The sequence below is a fragment of the Conger conger genome, chromosome 8, assembly GCF_963514075.1.
Source record: "Conger conger chromosome 8, fConCon1.1, whole genome shotgun sequence".
NCBI classification, from domain to species: Eukaryota; Metazoa; Chordata; class Actinopteri; order Anguilliformes; family Congridae; genus Conger; species Conger conger.
Window position 1 is genome coordinate 47,044,791 of NC_083767.1, and position 20,301 is coordinate 47,065,091.

The 20,301-nt window shown below is 43.0% G+C and overlaps 1 protein-coding gene across 3 annotated transcripts; it reads right to left on the minus strand.

Moving 5' to 3' along the window:
* Positions 1-1,519: 1,519 nt before the first annotated feature.
* Positions 1,520-20,100, minus strand: LOC133135312 (alpha-aminoadipic semialdehyde synthase, mitochondrial-like). Of its 3 annotated transcripts, none has more exons than XM_061252218.1 (24): positions 19,809-20,100; positions 18,210-18,439; positions 17,654-17,830; positions 17,011-17,095; positions 16,585-16,652; positions 16,324-16,470; positions 14,010-14,088; positions 13,778-13,905; positions 12,900-13,048; positions 12,329-12,451; positions 12,004-12,115; positions 11,731-11,790; positions 9,429-9,496; positions 7,587-7,699; positions 7,279-7,408; positions 6,904-7,014; positions 6,540-6,648; positions 5,188-5,328; positions 4,589-4,756; positions 4,194-4,289; positions 3,699-3,814; positions 3,516-3,604; positions 3,175-3,351; positions 1,520-2,844 (listed from the first exon to the last, which is right to left on the minus strand). In XM_061252218.1, the coding sequence occupies exons 2-24, from the start codon at positions 18,426-18,428 to the stop codon at positions 2,726-2,728; spliced, it is 2,784 nt and encodes a 927-aa protein (XP_061108202.1). In that variant the 5' UTR covers positions 18,429-18,439; positions 19,809-20,100; the 3' UTR covers positions 1,520-2,725. The 3 variants fall into 3 exon arrangements, with proteins under 3 accessions (XP_061108202.1, XP_061108203.1, XP_061108204.1); XM_061252219.1 differs by having other exon boundaries at positions 18,210-18,442; XM_061252220.1 differs by having other exon boundaries at positions 18,210-18,490.
* Between the last annotated feature and the right edge of the window lie 201 nt (positions 20,101-20,301).

The window sequence follows — 20,301 nt, forward strand, 5'->3', positions numbered from 1 at the left end:
CAAAGGTATTGTTTTTCTTTTTTGTTTGTTTTGTGAGTGTATTTTAAAAAAGCAACTCCTTTTTCTACAGTCAAATATCCTCAACCTGACACAAAACTTATTGGATGTGATTATGTGTACTTATTATTGTTAATATTACATACTCAGCATACATTATTGAGATTGCGCATCATTTTACATCTGTTCTCTAAGAAGATTATCCATCAGAAAGTCATTTACAGCCAGGTTCTGACAAGTGGGCCATGGTCACTGAACTTCAACGTCAGAGAAACCTTTACATCACACCAGAGGAAAAATACTAGGGGAATATAGTTGCATTCATGGTGTTTTATTAGTTTAAAAATCTCATTAGTTTAAAATTAATCAATGCAAGAAATGACCTTCACAGGGTTTTAAAGAATAACATTAAAATATGAAGAAACTGATCTTAATCTTTGAGGGGTGGTGGATTAGGCATAGAGACAGAGTGTTTGTATGGAGATACAATATGGAATAATCCCCACAGAAAACTGTTATTTCAATTAATTTCCATGCCTTAATCCAGTCTAATACGCCAAAGGAAATGTTCCTTTTTCAGAGGGAAAAATGGGTCAAGTGTCCAGACATCCTAAAACACAAGCTACACTTTAACCTAATTTAAATGTTCAACTTTTCATAATTACATATTCCATTATTCTGTGCTTGGTGGCCTGATTTGAAGACGCTGGTCTCCTCTAAAGTACCAAAGCCCCCTACCCCCCACCTACAAGAAGGAAGTCAATTGGTATCAGTTGAAGTGTTCAAACTGTAAGGTCAATCTATATGTAGACTGTACATTAATGTTTAATTATACTTAAGTGCTGATTGGTGTTTTGCTGTGGAGCTTGGGACCTTCTTGTGAGCACCATTAATTAAGTCCATTGTAATGAAAAGCAAGAAATGGGCTTGTGGGAGACCTGAAGACCTTCTGAAAAAGCTGATCTGATGAGAGTTGTGGCCTGTAAATCAAGTGGTATGTTTGGTGCAAAGCAAACCACACACAACCCGTCATCATGCTATGGTACTGCTTTACTGTCAAGGGTACGAGGGAGCCAAACATAGGCAAATCAAAGAGGAGAATCCATTGCAGTTCTCAAGAGATCTGTGTTCAGGGACTAATGTTCCAACAAGACAATGGCCCAAAAAAACTAAAAAGGAATCGTTTCAATCCAATAAATCCACTTGAAAATCTAAATTGATTTGAAACCTCGATTTTGACCTTGACGTGATCACTTTTGATCAAGAACTGTATCATCTGTCGAGGGTTCCCACATTTGATTTGTGAAAAACCGGGACATTTGACGCGCGACGCAGGGCGTTAAACCATATTTGCAGATATACTACGTTAACAGTTGTAGGACTCCCTATTGCCTCTCTTACCTCTATTTGTCCTGATGTAGATGCAATCTGTGGCAACCAGAGGGGGAATCAGGGAGATGTGCATATAATTTAGAGTGAGACACAAGACCGTTGCAGTTTTAAGCACTCAAGGGTGCGTTTATTCACAAAAAGGAGGCTCAAACAAAAATGGAAAAAAACCCTCTACTGAGGGTATTAAGGCACCTATGCGCAGTCACCAGCCCCACGGGGTGTCGTGCCTAGGAAACGACAGAGTCCAAATCTTCAATTTGTCGAAAAACATCTTCGCGAGGGAAAAGACGACACCAGGCAGCAAGATCTTCAGGAAAATCAGACTTTATTAGCACACAATGTCGTGTCTAGGAAACGACAGGGGTTCTATTCATTTTTTTTTTTTTTTTTGCTGCTGCTGGTTACTTGTCTGATTTTGTTCTCTCGTCCTCCACGTCCGTCTCTCCCCACATTTTATAAAACCGACAAAATAAATCAAAAATAAATCAGGAATATTAGGCGATTACCTCTAGGCTAGTAGCTAGTTAAACTTTCCCATGGTGGGGTCGTTGAAGTGAATGCACGTGCCAGATTGACAGTCCATGCAGCAGTCGCTAGGTGATAAAGTAAACTTTCGTATTTCTGCTACCAATTAAAAAGAAGTATAGGCATATGGCCAATCATCGCTGTGTTTTACTCTTTTTTTACCTGTTTACAGAAACGGGATTAGATGTCTAAACGTAAAGAGGAAAAACCAGAATAGCAGTAGAAGAATCCGGTTTTATTTGGAACATTTAGAAGTACGAAAAACCGGGACAATTCATGTCGTCGTCATTTTCCGGGGCAGTCCCTCAAAAAAAGAGAACAATCCCGGGAAAACCAGAACGTGTGGCAACCCTAGACTGACGTGATAAGACCTGTGTCATCTGCCGGGGCAAAGTGGTGAAGTATCTGGAGTTTGTTCCTTCTGGTGGTGTTGTCCATCCCGGCATGATACCCGTTACGGCGGGTGTGTGGTTTTTCACCATCTGGTTTTGCGATCCTTGGTGTGTTGAGTAACACAATTTGCTTTCATATCAGTATATGTTAGGGAGAGTTTTGTTATTTTACTGCATGAACACTGTTTAGCGGATCGACATGTCCCGGACATGGCTGGGACCGTAGAAACCAGCCATATTTGAAGATTGCTACCCCTCAGGCTATGTAATGTAATTTATGTAGAAGGTACAGAGAGAAATGTTGGCATGCATGTTTTTGTGTAACTGTGCTGTGTTACTGTGACTATTAGCTTAAACAGGTAAAGGTAAAGGGATGAGTGGCTTATTAATTATTTTGCATTATTTTGACTAGTTTGATGCTATTCAGAGATTGTGTTCTTTACAGTAAACTGGAGCCCTTCGTCTTGCAATCGCTTCAGAACAGGACTGTAGATTTTCTTGATCAATGGAGTCACAAGGCCTTTTGTGTCAATTTCCTCTACAAAAGAAAGAAGGAGTTTTAGAAATGAGTTCTGGGAGTGAATGGAATGCTGCCAGAAGCTTCCAAAAGATGATAACAGCAGACTACCACAGAGCAAACCCACAGGCAATACATGCATTCATATATTCAATATTATAATTATATAAAATATGTCTTAAGATACAGTATTCTGAAATTTGGTAGTGCTACACACACCTGGTCTATTGTTGAAGTCAGTAGTTGAACACACATATTGTTCAACTGATTAAAAGCACCTGTGACTGCCAGGTTACCAGCACTGCTAATATAGTGAATAATCTGCAGAGAAAAAGTGAGCGCCACACTGACCATCCAGCACCATGCGGGAGACGATGGCAGCAGGGTAGCCCACAGTCTTGGCCATGGCGGAGTAGCCATTGGGGTCCCCGTACACAACCAGGCTGATGTGCTTAGTCTCCAGCTCTCCAGTGGGGTGTCTGATGCCCACATCATTTCTCATGATTACCATGTCCTGCTCTCCTTTCACTGCAGAAAGCGTAGGAATTACATACACATACACAGACATGCACACACATAGACATGCAAGCAGAGACATGCATGCACACACATATACACACACACACACAAAACCCACACAGAAATATACACACACAGCCTTCACATAAAAAGAAAGCTGGCTGCTGACTTACCATAGGATAGCTTGGCCTCCAGATGCTTCGTCACAGCATCCAGAATGGAGTCTGCACGAGGCACCGGTTCACCACTCAGCATTCCAAACCTGATTGGTGAAAGACGGGAAGAAATTGTCCAATGGGACGAGGCTGCAGGCAATGATGTCACAATGACAGCACATAGACAGAACACACGCTCACCACTTAAGCGACTCCATTCTGTGGTCGTCCCTTCCAATCCAGTCGTACACAGCCTCCTGGAAACTACTGCTGCTGACTGACGGCTGCAGTCCCATCACGTGGCAAAGGAGCTCTTTCTGGAAGAGGGAGAAGTTTCCGTTCTCTTTTCAATACAGTATTACTTACAAACCACAAAAATCAGTTGATACAAACAAATTTAATTTTGATTCATTTTGATCATTTTGAGTGTCCTGGCTGCACCTATTCAGCCCTCTTATTGTGCTGACAAGTTGGGAATCTCCTTTTTGTACCAACTCATTTAGCTTTTGCGTACAGGCTAGATTTTTGATGACTCTTAATGGTCCAAAGAACAAACAAAAAAAAAATCTCAACAATGAAATGTGCATTTCCAAGAAGAGTTGTTGCAGCCAGTGGCGGAGCTACATGGGCGCGGTCGGGGTGAGTGCCCCAGGGCCTGGAGCCCCAGCTCCCGATGAGAAATGAGACAGACCGTACCCAGGACAATGGGGGGGCAGAGTGGTCCAGCATTGGGCAGGGCTCCGTGTTGATCAGGCCCAGCTTCACAAACCCACTCATCGCACTGGAGAAGCCCTGCAGGAAGACAGAGGCACAACAACTGAATCACTTCACAATAAGGTTACATCAACATGTACTTAACTAACCAACTACCGTTTGTTCATCATTAATTCATGTTCATTCTTGTTAAAGCTAATTCATATAGGAATGGAAAAAAAAAAAGAGTGTCAATGTATTCGTTATTGGTTAAACCACTTATACATTTATCCTATGTATATCCTATATTTATACATTATTTGCTAATGTATAAATATCCACACAACTAATACATTAGTTATTAACTGAATACATCAACTAATAAAACATTCACCCACCTTGAAGCGCACCGTTCCCCAGATCAGTGTGTGGGCCGTCTCGATCCCGTACAGCTCGGCATACTTGGTGCTGTCCCGGTTTGGGAAGCCCTCAAGGTTGAAGCCAGGAAAGAAATCCATCGGATCCACAGAGTCCATAAGAACCCCGCCCGGAGGGATGCTAACCACCTGACCAATGTCAGACAGAAATATTAATGAAAATAATTATCTAAAATACTGTCAGGGTTTCACTTACAGTCATTATTGTCTTGTGTGTGCACATGTGTGACTAAAGAGCAGACTACATTACATGTAATTTGGCTGACACTTTTACGAAAATCCTCCCCTCGAGCAATGCAGGGTTAGGGGCCTTGCTCAAGGGCCCAACGGCAGTGCGGATCTTATTGTGGCTACACTGGGGATCAAACCACCGTCCTTGCGGGTCCCAGTCATGTACCTTAACCACTATGTGACAGGCATTATAGTTCCTTATGGAACTACTTTACATGCCCTGCAAGTTGTCTCTTTTTAGTTGCAGGATGTGCTGTTCTAAAGCTAGTCTGATCATTTTTGTGTGTTAGGATTTAATGGGGTCTTCTGGCCCTCTGGGGCCACCATACCTCATTGTCCTTGAGGAAGATGGCAGGGCTGATTGCGTTGAGCAGGACTCCGTACGGGCTCCAGCTGAACTTGTAGCGCAGTGGGTTGTCTGAACACTCGGGGGCAGGGAGGCCTCCGCAGAAGGAGCTGTAGGACTCCACCTGCACCCACACACAGGAACAGCAAATTCAGCCACAGCTTTATTTAAAGGTACAATAGGTAATTTTGGACTTCTAACGGTCAAGAGAGGAATTGCAGCAACAAACACGCTCAAACGACAACACTTTATCCCACCCCTCTGTGAATACGCTGACATTGAAACGCCATTGGCTGAGCTTAAATTATTGTACAGCTATACAATGTTTTGGTACAGAGTGCTGGCCCATCAAATGCATGTTTTGAAACCCAAATTTCAGGACTATAAACACAGGTAGAGGGTGAGTCAACATGTCAGTGAGCCTTTTTCAGTGATAGGAAGAGATTTACAATGGTCTTGTAACAATTTTTTAAACACAAAATCTTACATATTGTACCTTTAAAAAACAACTGCAAAAAGTCATAAATGGACTATATGATATTATACTGCGCTTACAGGCGCCTAAGACCAGTTTCCTTGAAAGAAGGCCTCGAAACACTCAATACCATACTTTAGACCTGCTGAAGTGCTATTCTTCTATTCTTCCTTTACACAGACAAATATTGGTTTTTGCTGTCCGTTAAAGGGCCAGATAAGTGACAATCAGTTATTCAAGTTATTCAACAACCTGGACGGTACATATGGTACCTCTTGCACTGCATTTTTGCACTGGATAAACTTAAACGTAATCAAGCAAAGACAATTATATACACAATCAAAGGAAATTGCACAATTACACTTCATACCAACAAGGTGACCTGACTTCCTGCTCAAATGAAGGAATTCTGTTATTCAATTCAGATCTCAGAATATATAAAAATGATAGTTTGTGTATCCCTAGTGGAGATACACAGTTTTGGGAGTAAAATAAAGCTACTTTGCCCTGCCATTTTTAATTGCAAGATCTTTATTTTAATTCTGCGCATGCCGAATCTCATCTATCAGTTACTCCCACTGCATGCTGGTACACAGTGATGCTTCACAATGTTGACACTGCAACATTTTGCCTGATTTCAGTGAAACCACAACATCATAGTAGGGCAGTGAAAAAAGAACAAACTGAAAACACATGGCTTGTCAATCTGTTGGAACCCCACTCAATATGGTTGACAAAACACAAGACTGACAAAATTGTGCTCGGTGTCTAATGCATGGGCAAATCAGTGGCCCAGCATAGCTAATGACTGAACACATAAGTGCACACATGCGAGCACTCACACAAACTACATTACCTACCACACAACCGTCTGCCTTGGCCTGGTCGATGCAGTCCATCGCCAGCATGTGGTCGATGCCAGGATCCAGCCCCACTTCGTTCACTATGGTGATGCCAGCCTCCTCCACACTGGGGAGACAGATGAAGGAGGGACTGTCACTATCACATGATGCAGTCACAAGACCCTAACCGCCAGGCAAGGCCATTAAAGGAATGGCAAAGATTTCAAGCCACAGTAATCATAATTGTGCAAGCTAATAACATTATGTTGCAATGTCACATTCAGGATGAACACACTTTGGAAAAACAGTTTCCTAGCAGGTTTCACTCATCTATACACCTCCTCAGTCTGGAATACTAATTTGCTCATTCTCTCATTCTTACCTCTGCTGCAGTTCCTTCATGGCTGGGCTGAGATAGCTGGCTGTCACCATGTTGACTTTCTGACTGATGCAGTGTTTGGCTACCATGGGGTGGAAGCTATAAGGCAACAAGCTGGAAAGAGATTTTTTTATAGTGAAGCACAAGTTTCACTTTCAACCTCAGGAACCTTAGGTATGTTTATGAACCTGGTATGTTTTAATAGGGATTTTCACATGTCTGGTGCGAGTTACCTTGTTCGCATGTTCCTGTGTTCCTAAGGTTTTATAGTTCCTGCTTCTTATTTTCTCATTATGTTCAGTTGACATTGACAGTTTCTTAGGCAATCCTGTATGTTCTTATCTTTACTGTGCTAGGTTCTCTATGGTTGGTCCTTACCTGATGACCAGGTCGTGGTCCTTCACCAGAGACTCCAGGTGTCCCTCCTGGCTGGTGACATCTAGCATGATGGGTATAGTGTTGGGGTATTTTTGGGCCAACTCCTCTGCCTGGTTCAACATCACCGATGCTGAAGCCAAGACAGGGTTCGAGAAGGGAAACGGAGAGATGAGGAGGAAGACAGAAAGAGATTTTAGAGACGGTATCATCAGTAGTCTCGATCGTCAATAGGAAGGCTGAGCCAAGAACATTTTTGAGATTGATGCATGTTTCACCCACAGGCGTTGGACTTCTGTGGGCACCCTTACCTATGGTCACCTGGGTGCCAGTGTCCCGGGTCAGATACTCGATGACGGGGCCCGACACATAGCCGGACCCCAGCAGCAGAACACGCTTCCTCCCTCTCATCTGCGCTCGCTCTCTGAAACCCGAAAACCAGAACACCTCACAGTGAGACTCAGGCGGGCCTTCCTTACCCACATCCCAGTGAGCTGCTCCGGTCTGACCCCTGACCCCTGGGGAGCAAAGGTCACAACCCCAGCAAAGCTCACGCTCCAGTCCAAAGGGACTGTCTGAGGGAAAACATATGCGCACCAAGCAAATAAAATCATGCAGCAAATAGAAATGCAAGATGCTGGTGGTATAACAGTACAATAATAAATAATAAAAATTTAAAAAAGCATAAGAGCAATATTTGCTCTTTTGCTTTGTGTATCATCCTATTACAGGGCTGTGCTAGACGCACTTGAATCAGCAGTTTACTCAGCTTCCCCAGAGTCATGATCATCCAATCAGTAAAGTCATTAACCTAATTGGATCTGACATGGCATGCGCGCATATGCACATAATTAAGCCCTTAACAATTGGCGTGTGGTCTGTTGATCTATCCTTTCACAGTCATGCTGGATGATTCTGTTTAATTAAGGCGGTACCAAGAACAACAGAACAGTAATTAAAAACGAACCATGAGGTAAACGTCCATTAGAAGGGGAAAAAAAGTGTCTGCCAATTTAATAAAAAAGAAATATATATAAAAAAATATATGACACCAAGGCGGTCTTAACAGATGAAAAAGTGCAATAAAACCCCAGATGGATTAATTTTCATTTTCTATTTAGGCTGCCTAGCATGAGAGCAGACATGACCATGGAATTATGGGACAAATTTACTATGTATTTACTAAAGTATGCTGTATCTGTACTACAGTTAAGAAGCCCATCTGGAATTGTACAGTTATGTTATACACCAAGTGGCCAATAACTGGGAGTTCATCACAGACCTGACCTGCCACCATGGGTTTAGATTGAGAGCAAGGATCTGAACTGTACGCATGGTGAACAACAATCCAGACCAGAACTGTGTCCACTTTTTCCCCACCTCAAACAGAATATCAAATACATAAAAAAAGCTGCATGCCTTTGACCAGGCAGCCGTGTTACAACATATCTCACCAAACTGCAATAAATGTAATTCAATGAAATTAAAATTCCTCATTAGAGATGTGACTGACTGATATGAAATCATAGGAAGTGTTTGGTTGCAGTTATTGCTGCTAAAGGTGGAGAAACCAGTTATTAAGCTCAAGGGGGAATTTACTTTTTCATTATAAGATGGACAACAGACTGGGGAAGGGAGGAACAGCGAGAGTTAAAAGACTTTCTACCCACGAGAGCCCTCTCTATCAGGCAGACTCCGGCCTCAGCGATGGCAGGCATTAGCCATGCAAGGCGTTAGGCAGGGAGGAACACCGCCACACCGTGACTGCACTGTCCAGGAACAAGGTTGGTTAGTCAGTTAATCTCGCGCCCCTGCAGCACAAAGCCCACTGGAGGCAAAGCACATAGAGCGCCACCTGTTGGTGGGAGGACAGAGCTACTGTTATATGAACATGTTTCACAGAAAACATACATTTGCCAAAGATACGTAGTGTATTTCATGTTCACTTTCAGAATTTCTCATTTCTACAAATTGATAACATAAACCTGTATATAAATAATGGACAGTAGCACAATATTCGTAGACAATTATAAAATCGGAAAAGTTAAATTGGTCTCATATACATTTCTGGCAAATTGTCAACAAAATATATAAAAAAAGAAACCTTCCATTAGAGAGAAAAAAAATGCAGAAACAGACTAAATTCACAGTACCTTTGTTCTCGAAGTTTATGAATATATTCAAACTTTGGAGTGAGCTTTCCATTCGATGTAATCACAGCCTTTAATTACAAACAGACAAACAGGTTTTAAAAAGGCAAAGGACACTTTCCAGCATGGATATTCTTAATTCGTAGTCAACATTTATAGTCTCTGGAATGATGCCTACCTCCAGTCCCTGCAATTCCTTGCCCTTACTGAGACCTGGATCACACCTGACAACACCGCCACTCCTGCTGCCCTCTCATCCTCATTCTCCTTCTCTCACACTCCCCAGCCATCCGGCCGCAGTGGTGATACTGGTTTATTAATCTCCCCCTCATGGAAATTCTCTGTTCTCCCCCTCTCTGACCTGTCCATATCCACTTTTGAATACCATCCATCCATCCATCCATTATCTTAACCCGCTTATCCTGAACAGGGTCGCAGGGGGCTGGAGCCTATCCCAGCATACATTGGGCGAAAGGCAGGAATACACCCTGGATAGGTCGCCAGTCCATCGCAGGGCACACACACCACTCACCTACACACTCACTCATACCCACGGGCAATTTAGACTCTCCACTCAGCCTAACCTGCATGTCTTTGGACTGTGAGAGGAAACCGGAGTACCCGGAGGAAACCCATGCAGACACGGGGAGAACATGCAAACTCCACACAGAGAGGCCCCAGCTGACAGGGATTCGAACCTCCAGCTGAGAGGAAGTGGGGAAAATCCTGGGACCCATCAGACTTCACATCCTACCAGTCTCTCCTGGCGGCATTCTCTTCTGCCGTCACTGCCACCAAGGCAAAATACTATCAAATACAAATTCACAACTCCACTTCTGACCCCCGGGAACTGTTCTCTATTTTTTCCTCTCTCTTCAGCATGCCTCCTCCTCCACCTCAGTCCTCCTTTGCTGTTGATGACTTTGCAGTTTTTTTCCAATGAGAAGATCACTGGCAACCACCACCCCTGTCTCTGCCCCCCCCCCCCCCTTGGCCCATCCCTTCCTTTTCCACTTTCTCTTCCCTTACAGACTCTGATGTTTCTCAACTCCTGCTCTCCCACCACCAACCTGAGCCCTTGACCCTACCCCCTCTTCTCTTCTCCAGATGATCACACCTGACATCATCCCATTTGTCACCTCCCCTGAACTCCTCCCTGTCGTCTGGCTGTTTCCCATCATCCTTCAAGAGGGCCCACATCACCCCACTGCTAAATAAGCCTACCTTTGACCCCTCTATCATCCAGAACTACCCCCCAGTATCTCTCCCTCCTTTTCTATCTAAAACAATCGAACAAGCTGCTTCTAATCAACTTTCTTCTGGCTTTTCTAAGAACATCCTGCTAGATCCCCATCAGTCTGGCTTAAGACCTGGCCACTCAGCGGAGACCGCACTCCTCTCCGTTAGTGAATCACTCCATGCCGCACGAGCAGCCTCCCTCTCCTCTATCCTGATTCTTCTAGATCTCTCTGCTGCCTTTGACACTGTGGATCACTGCATCCTCCTGTCCTCCCTGTCTGCAATGGGGATCTGCGGCACAGCTCTGAACTGGATCAAGTCCTACCTCTCTGGTCGCTCCTTCCAGGTTGCCTGGGCTGGTACAGTATCAACACCTCTGCCTCTTGCCACAGGAGTTCCCCAGTGCTCAGTCCTGGGCACTTCTTTTCTCTCTCTACACTAGATCCCTTGGCCCTGTTATCACTGCTCATGGTCTATCCTACCAGTGATATGCTGATGATACCAAACTCTTCTTCTCATTCCCACCATCTGACACACAGGTTTCAGCCCACATCTCTGCTTGCCTGAGTGACATCCAGATCTGGATGGACAACCACCATCTAAAGCTCAACCCAGGCAAGAAATGATCTTCATTCCTGCCCTTAGCTCTCCGCATCTGGATCTCTCCATTTTCCTAGGGGATACCTCACTGACGCTATAACTCTGTGCAAGGAACCTCGGTGTGGTGATGGTCAACAGACTGTCTGTTATATGTAACAAATATATATAATTCCAATGATCAAATAGGCCCTAGTCCTTATCTTTGTCGTACAGGTTGCAGTTGAAATTGTACTTCCCTCTAGGGTCTTTCAGCGCACTTATCCCTGGTTATGGGTATGCACTTTGCACTTTGTTATACATCGCTCTGGATAAAATGGATAAATGCCATTAATGCAATGTAATGCTATAATGTCTGCCAAATGACTAAAATGTAAATGTAAAAAATCCAATAACAGGTCCAAAGATTAGACAAACCCCTCTGTTAGACTGGTGATTTAATCACTGACTTCTCCAGGAGCACACTCACGTCTCTGACTTGCGGGCTGAAGTCCTCCTGGTCCAATGGCCGGGTGGAGTCAGAGGACAGCTGAGGAGATGAGCCAGAGTCAAACCATATTCCACATTTCAGAGCCAGAGCTGACCACATTCCCCCACATATCCCCCACACTCATACATGAGCGTTGTTCCACCATGGTTTTCAATATGCAATACTCTCCCCAGGCAAACTAGATATCCTGCTCCTTCAACACAGACGAGTCACGCCTGCCTGCGGTCTCTTTACCTGTCGACCATGCCTTACCATCTCCCAGATGTAGGGGCACAGGCGGTCCCCAAAATACTCTGTGGTTTCGATGGGGAGCTGGGCGGGAAGGTTCTCAATCGAGCAAATTAGGATGCCAGTGCCCTCCACACTACAGAGAGAAACACTCAACTTATCCACAAATAAGGACACAGCACTCACTTTCTCTAAATACACAAAAGCATGATTCATAAAAAAGGATGGAATGGTTTTAATGATGCCCAGAAACACAGGTGATAAATACAGGCCAGAATCTGTCAGTGTGCTAGAAGAGTGGGATGCAGTAAGAATGATGATCTCTTGGTTATATATGCTCATTCTGTACCTGTCATGATCTATGTGCTGGTCGGCGTTATAAATACAGAATGGTTTATCTATGGTGGTGCACTCTGTCATGAACTCGATGGAGCCCCCCATGTCAGCCGAAATGTCACAGATCGCCATGAGCCTGAGAGACCACAAACATGGGAATACATTACATTATATTACTGAGTGAGGACCTACACAAGATTAATAAAGCTGTTAATAATATAAGAATCAAAAACAGAAAGGGGGAGAAAAGAGGAAAAGAGAGTAGGAGGAGACCAAGAGGAAAATAAATGACTGAGGATCTACTTGTTGAGACCTTCATTTTGCATTGTCCAGTACAGAATTAATAATAAAACATAAGCCATGAATGTTGTTTTTGAACCATTTCTGGCAGTAAAATATGCCAGATTATTCATATTGGATATAGGCTTCCGCTACTCCAAGGAGATAACACATGTAATGTTATGACAACACAGTATACCTCACATAGATGGCCCAGAGCTTGCAAGGCCAGGCCTTTTTGTGTAACAGAGAGAATGTGGTAGACAGAGGGTAGGGAGATGAGGGCACCGTAAAATGGCGAATACCGAGGGGGCAGGGCAGACGACCCTTCAGTGACACCGGCGGAAAATTCGACCGGGCGCATCAGCTCCTGGGCATCCCACCGCCTCAGCAGGCGGGGGGTGTGGGGGTCCCAGTATATCCCGTTTATCAGGCAGGTGGTGTAAGGGGCAATCTGTGGATGAGTGAGAAACCATCATTACACTGTGATATTACAGTCTCCAGAATTCCTGTGACAATTGAAAATAATACTAAAACCACAGTATACCGTCTGCGGTACTGTAGCTGCTTAACGATTAGACAACTAAAACTGCATGTTTGTACACTGCAGAAATATGACCAGGAGACCAGCCCTGGACATCTCTGGACTAAAACGGGTTCACTTTCTGCACTGTTAAAACACAGTATCAATTATGTGCAGCAGAGAGCGTACAGCAGACCTCAGGTCAGTCGTGAAAGCACAGCTCTCCCAGACTGAACAGTATATGAGGTGTCGGATTGAGAACCTGAAAAGAGGCATGCTCTCTGTGACCCTAGACATCCCTGTAGATACAGGAACAGCTAAAAATACACCACATGCTGACTCGTAAAACCATATCCATTTCAACCCAACAACTCAAATGACTGAAAAAAGCCATGGTTAGGGTTAGGAACCATCTGGGGATGTACCAGGGGAAGGGCAAAGCTGTGTTGAGAGAACTGAAAACAGGAGGGACAAGGTGATAACTGACATTCTCATTCTGTCAAAGCCAGTACAGAAGGAGAACTTGTTGAACTCTTTGACCCCAAAATGGAAAGCGTGGCATATTATGCCACTGGATGAAGATGCAATTCCGTGATCCCTGCAATTACTCGTAAGACGGGAGGTGAGTTAATTGATAAAGAACAAGGAAAGATAACTCACACTCTGTCTGAAGTGGGAGGTGTAGAGCTCTGGGTGAATCTCGTACTCCAATGGGTCATACACACCATCGCTCTTCCTCACCAAGTGGTGATGTCGGCTCAGAACTGTGGCATACACTTTGGCCATGTCTACAGTATGAACAGACTGGATATAAGCAACCTTCTCAAGCACAACTTCAAACCATTAATTGAGCAGTAATTATCACAGTCTGTAACAGTACGATCAGACTTACCTCCAGATTTGGAGACCTCTTCAAGTTCATTGGGCTCCACAAATTCACATGGGAGCTCATTGATTATCGCCTGGGCACCCTTACAAAATGGGGAACAATATGTAATCAGTGCACTCAAGAGGGGCTTAAGCTCCAGAATAACTCACTCTGTAACTGTTCTCACTTGGAGAATACCATGAGCCTTCTGGCCTAACCATTGCTATGGCCATGACCCAAGCCAATAGGAGTGGCACAATTGGCAATGGCCAAAATGTCAATTTGACCACATATAGTCAAGTCCAGAATTATTGGCACCCTTGAGGAAAATTTTCCAAAAAAAGACTGTAGAGAAAAAAATATATATATTACTTAGATATATTGTCATTTTCCAACATGTAGAAAATATTTTACTTTATTAATGATTAAATGGAATGAACCAAAATTACAAATTTTTCAAAGAAAATTTTTTTTTTTCCAAAAAGACAAATTTTTCAAAGAAAATTTTTTTTTTTCCAAAAAGCTAAGTTTCACAATTACTGGCACCCCTGTTTTTAGTACTTGGTGCAGCCTCCCCTGGCAAGGATAACAGCACTGAGCCTGTTTCTATAATGTTTAATAAGGTTGGAGAACACATTTGGAGGGATCTTGGATCATTCCTCCATGCAGAACCTTTCAACATCCTTCATATCCTTAGGTTTGCGCTTATGGACTGCCCTCTTCAATTCAGACCACATGTTTTCGATAGGGTTTTTGGAGACTGAGATGGCCATTGCAAAACATTGATTTTGATTTGACGGAACCATTTCTGTGTTGATTTTAAAGTACGTTTGGGGTCATTGTCTTGTTGGAAGGTCCACCTACAGCCAAGTCTCAGCTTGCTGGCACAGGCAACCAGGTTTTTGGCAAAAATGTCCTGGTACTTGGTGGAATTCATGATGCCATTGATCCGTTTATGTCTTTTTTTTGTACCCATTACCTGACTTGTGTAGGTCAACAACCATCTGTCTCTTGATTTGACAGTTCTTTGACTTTCCCCATGGTGATGGATGACAAAGGGATTTTACATGTGTGTTACCTCATTTTTATACCCTAGGGAAACAGGAAGTGATGGAAGGCCACAATACAGTTCCTTAAGACTGAGATTAACTTAAATAAGTAGAATTTTACTGCAGATTTAACTTTGTTTGGTTTTATTTAACAATCTTTACGGGTGCCAATAATTTTGACACCTACATTTTTCATAAATAGTATTACTCAATAAAAAGAATATAAAAATTTGAATAATTGTATTAGGATAAAAGTATGTATTTTCTCATATGTTTGGACATAAAATATAGCTCATTATCTGTGTTATTTATTTTATACAGCCTTTTTTGCTCATTTTCATCAAGGGTGCCAATAATTCATCAAGGGTGCCAAGGGACCTGACTGTATGCTGTATCTGTTTAATCATAAACGACTGAGGTTTCAAATGTACACATTTTGTAATATAATGCGTGTTTGGACAGGTCTGTCCTAGATTCCATCCACAAGTGTGTTTTTGCTGGCACAGATCCCTCCGTTCATATTTGAATTCACTCACATCATGCTTGCATTGTCCCATTGATTGCGCTGCCTCTGATATCTTGGCTTACATCAAATATTTGGGGTGGAAACGTGGTTGCAAACTATACCAAATGGAGTACTGGTCACATGTTGCGCAAACACCTTCAGCTCTTCTTCAGTAAAATTATGCTTCACAATCTGGACACACTCATGAACAGCATTTTAATTTATTATTTCCTTTTCTAGTGTGTTAGGAAGCACCTCTCAATATGAAGGAGTAGCATAACAGGTAAGGCCATGCGCCATTATACACAGGTAATTTTGTGGAGCCTAGCCCGCTGTATTTGCAGAGCGTGAATACTAGCAACTTCAGGCGCTGCCTGCTAGCCATGGTCAGAAATGCCTTCCTTCCTGTTCGTCAGGCTCCCAATGTATTCCCCTTCATTTTTGTGACCTCAATGAACCAAACTACAGCTTGCTTCTGAAATATTTTCCCTATTTATAGCTAACCTGAACCTGTAAACAGATTATCAGCACAAAAAAAAGAGATACCTTTCATTAAGATGAAAACATTACATTCATCTAATAGCCTCAATCGTTCACTTGTACTTTAAAGCTGTTAACTTCATTCCTGAAAATGAATTAGAGTGAATCACTGACAACTGAGAGAAACAGCGACGATGACAACAGTCAACAGGAGCATCTGATAGTACTCACATTATGCAAAAACAATGGGGGTACGCTCCACAAAATGACTTATTACAAAATTAGCAAGTTTCTGCCAGCCTACCTTGGAAACATTGCCGGTTCCAGTGAACACAAAGGTAAGTGGTCCGATGGACTTGGGCATCAGCCCCAGGGAGACCTCGTGCCCACAATCCCTCACTGCCTGCATTGCGTGGCTGACATTCCTGTAGTTGTGCGCCATGCCGATGTGCTGACGTCACAGAGGCCATGAATCGGCAGTTTAGGAACAAACAAATCGCAATTGCTTAACAAGCAAAGATATTAACTGTTAAACAAAAGAAAGAAAATATAAAAGTGTACATACCATAAATGGAGTGTTGTGGCCCAAGGCAAGAAAACGAAGGCCCAATCCATGCAAAATATTCATCATTCCTGAGAAAATTGCCAAAGGAGTACATTCAACTAGGAGTGAAGTAAAGCTCTTAGAAACTTTCTTAAGTGGCCATTTCATTGATCGTATAAATTAGTTATTATGCAGCACTGAATTCTGCCCCTACTGATCACTTTATATGAACTTGAAATCAATAAAATAACTCATACGCTATTCAGATTTCAGTGAAGGAGATTTTTTGAATGCTTGCAACTGATCCAGTGAATAGCCCCGAGAGCCAACACAGTTACATAAAAATGGTATCTTGGCAATTGCTAAACCCCAAATAAGTCAAACACAGTATTACTCCTGATTTATTCAACATAATTCTCGAATAAAACATAAAGCATTTGAATTTACCTGCCACACCCGCCCACCAGCTTACGGTCACGATGCTAAAGCCGTTGGCGTCGACCATTTTCTCATAGTCTATGAGGCGCACTTCCTGAACACAAAAGGGAAAAAACTCAGGTGTGAAAGGTGCCATTGTAAATCTGTGAGAGTAAATGATCAATTATTTTTGAAGAGGCAAAGAGCTTATTAGCTAGCAGGATGTGTGAACTGAAACATTGTCCCCTACTCATTACACAGTAAGATTAAGCATTGCCAAAGGGCCATTTACACAGATAACAGTGATGACTGGTATTTCAACATTTTTCTCAATGCTTCCATTTAATAGTTGTATTATTAACTAAATGGTAAATGGTTGGCATTTATATAGCGCCTTTTTAATTGTACAGTGCTTTATCCAAAGCACTGTACAATTGATACTTCTCATTCACCTTTTCATACACACTCACACACCGATGCAGCATTTGGGGGTTAGGTGTTGGGTGTTGGGACACTTCGACACAGCCCGGACGGGGGATCGAACCGGCAGCCCTCTGACTGCCAGACGACTGTTCTTACTGCCTGAGCCAATGTTGCCCCATTACTAATCATAATTACTAATCATACATCACCATCATTGTTGTTAGGACCTTTAGAAAACACTCAAAGGCACCTTTTTGAGAATGTCATCCAATAGTCCCATATTGGCTTCCTGTGCTTTGATGGTGTGAGAGAAAAAGGCGTAGGTTTTCCTGGGGATCACTCTCCTCTCCAGTGGCCTCTTCACACCAATAATCAGCGAAGCCTCAGAGATGTCCTCTTGAATAACGGCACCAGCCTTTTCATAGTACTGAAACGAATAAGGGTGAGAAATGCAGTTTCCTTAACAAAATATCACTAGTCACTTTACATTGCAACCATTATATTCATACAGAAAGTTGTTCTGGGACAAGGACCCTGCCCTAGGTTACAAGGGTAACATCCCATATTAACAGATCAGCATTGATCAGGGGTGCCCAATCATGTGTCATGGTGAGCCTGGAGTGTGCAGGTTTTCATTCCATCCTATCAGTACACCAGTTGATTTCTGGTTGAAGGTATGTTAATTAGTGAAATCATCTGATGTAGTGAAAGGTTGGAATGAAAACCTGCATACCCTTGGCCCTCCATGGCATATGACTGGGCACCCCTGGCATAGAGGATATACAATAGAAATGCATGGAGCTCACTCTGTCATGGATTGCTCGGCGGTTAGAGGGCTGTACAAGGACCTTGTGGCCGGCCTGTGTGATCTCCTTGATGTGCCTGGGTGCAAGGGGGGCGCGCCTCTCCCACACATTGATGTCCTCTCGCTGGATAGCCATCACGCTCTTACAGTGGTGGGACCGTAGCTGGCTGTACATGCCGTCCCCCACCCGGCCACGCTGGCGATTGAGGAGTCGGAGCATGGCTCACCTTGCTACTGATAGAAGATGAACAGCTTGCAACACCTCTAACTCGGTGACCCCACCTTGTAAAATGGAGATATGCCAGGCAGGAAACTTAACCACATGATATTGAAAGAAAAGGACGCATTGTGGCGAACAGAGCCAGTCATAGCCAGATCATTTTGTTTACAAGGGGAGAGGATAATAACCCGGTAGCAAACACTCACAAATTAACACACATTTTGTTTATAAAGCTTTTATGAAAACCAAATTATGCTTTAATCTCTGATAAAACAGTGAGTGATAGCTGAACACCTGTCGCGCGAAATTAGCCAGCTTTCTTAACGATGTTTAACGTAATTTATGACTGAGTAGCTAACGTCACGTTTTTTTTACCGTGAAGAAAGGGCTCAGGCACTTCATTCGCTGTCCTAAAATTAATTATTCCAAAAAGAAACTAGGCTACACGTGAAACTTTCATGAAAAGTATCAAGGTGAAACTGAACCAGCGATCATACACGCTGAAAGCCGAGTTTTAATCACAAAGCAGTTCTCGCGGCTTGCCTGCAAGCCAAACGCTGTCCTTATCGAAAGTCGTCGCAGGCCATCCTACAATTTCTTCATAAAAGAAGACAGCGCTTAGCTTGCAGGAACACACGTTCAGAATGTAAATAATTGGCAAGGAATGTTCAGTTTAGTCGCAAATCTGTTGCAGAATATAGAAGGGTCCGGATTCTTCACGGTAAGATTTTCTCACGACTTGGCCGTGAACATTCCTAGTTCTTCACATTCTGGACGTTCTTTATCATGCGACGATAAAGAAGACAGCGTTTTACTTGCAGGCACATACGTCCAGAATGTAACCTTAGACAACATTAGACTGAAAGCATTACACGCTGTAAATAAACATGTAATGTCCGATAATGTCACTCTTGTTGGAGACAATAGTTTGTGTGTAGGTTAACGTTACAGGCAGGGCATTTTGCACGGTAAGAATGCATTTTAGGACAACGCGAGAATGAAGCGCCTTTAGATTTCTTAATCTAAAAGGGTGACTATAGTCTTTTTCAAAAACGGTATTACTGGACACAATTTCCGCCGTATTTTAGACTACATTTGCGGGTTAGGCAACTAATCTAAGGACCTCGCGTGTCAACTGTGCTGCGACCAAAACGAAGATGGCAGTTAGCTTGCATGCGCACCTGCCGGAACCTACAGCTCGGGACTTCTCACGGTAAGAACACATTTTATGACAAGCTATATATACTTCGCTATCGGATTATCCAAAACTGTTAGCTAGCTGTCCAGATTGCTGTTTTACAACTCACTCAAATATGTAAATCAGCTAGTGGCATTGCTTGTATTTAGTCGGTTATATTCGCTTTAATTGTTTGCACTTACCTTATTTCACATTGATCAATGTAGTTCCTTATGATACCTACACATTACGCCACTGTCTGACTGGTTATCATGTCATTTTAACCCGACAGACAGCTCACACCAATCCGATTTCAGAGCGAGGGATTGGCCCTATAGACATATATACAGTATATATGTCTATGATTGGCCTCCTCTCCTTGCCGCAGGTGTCGCGCTGTTTTGGAATAATCACTCTGTATCAAATCTGTACGTGTAAATGTGGAAAAACATCCGTCAGCATAGTGCAGATTTTTTTTTACATGGATGTTTTCAGTCGCTTGAGTTGCGAGGGTGAGAACAAATATGCAGTAGGCTAAAAGGAGACGGGGTGTTAGTGGAGAAAAGGAGGATGTGTTTTTCGACTACTGGGACCCACCCAAGGTCGGCGAACCTGCGTTACACTCAATGGGTCTCATTCATGAAAAGGGAGCAGAACGAATTTGTGTGTAAAATGTGAGTAGAGGGAAATTTACGG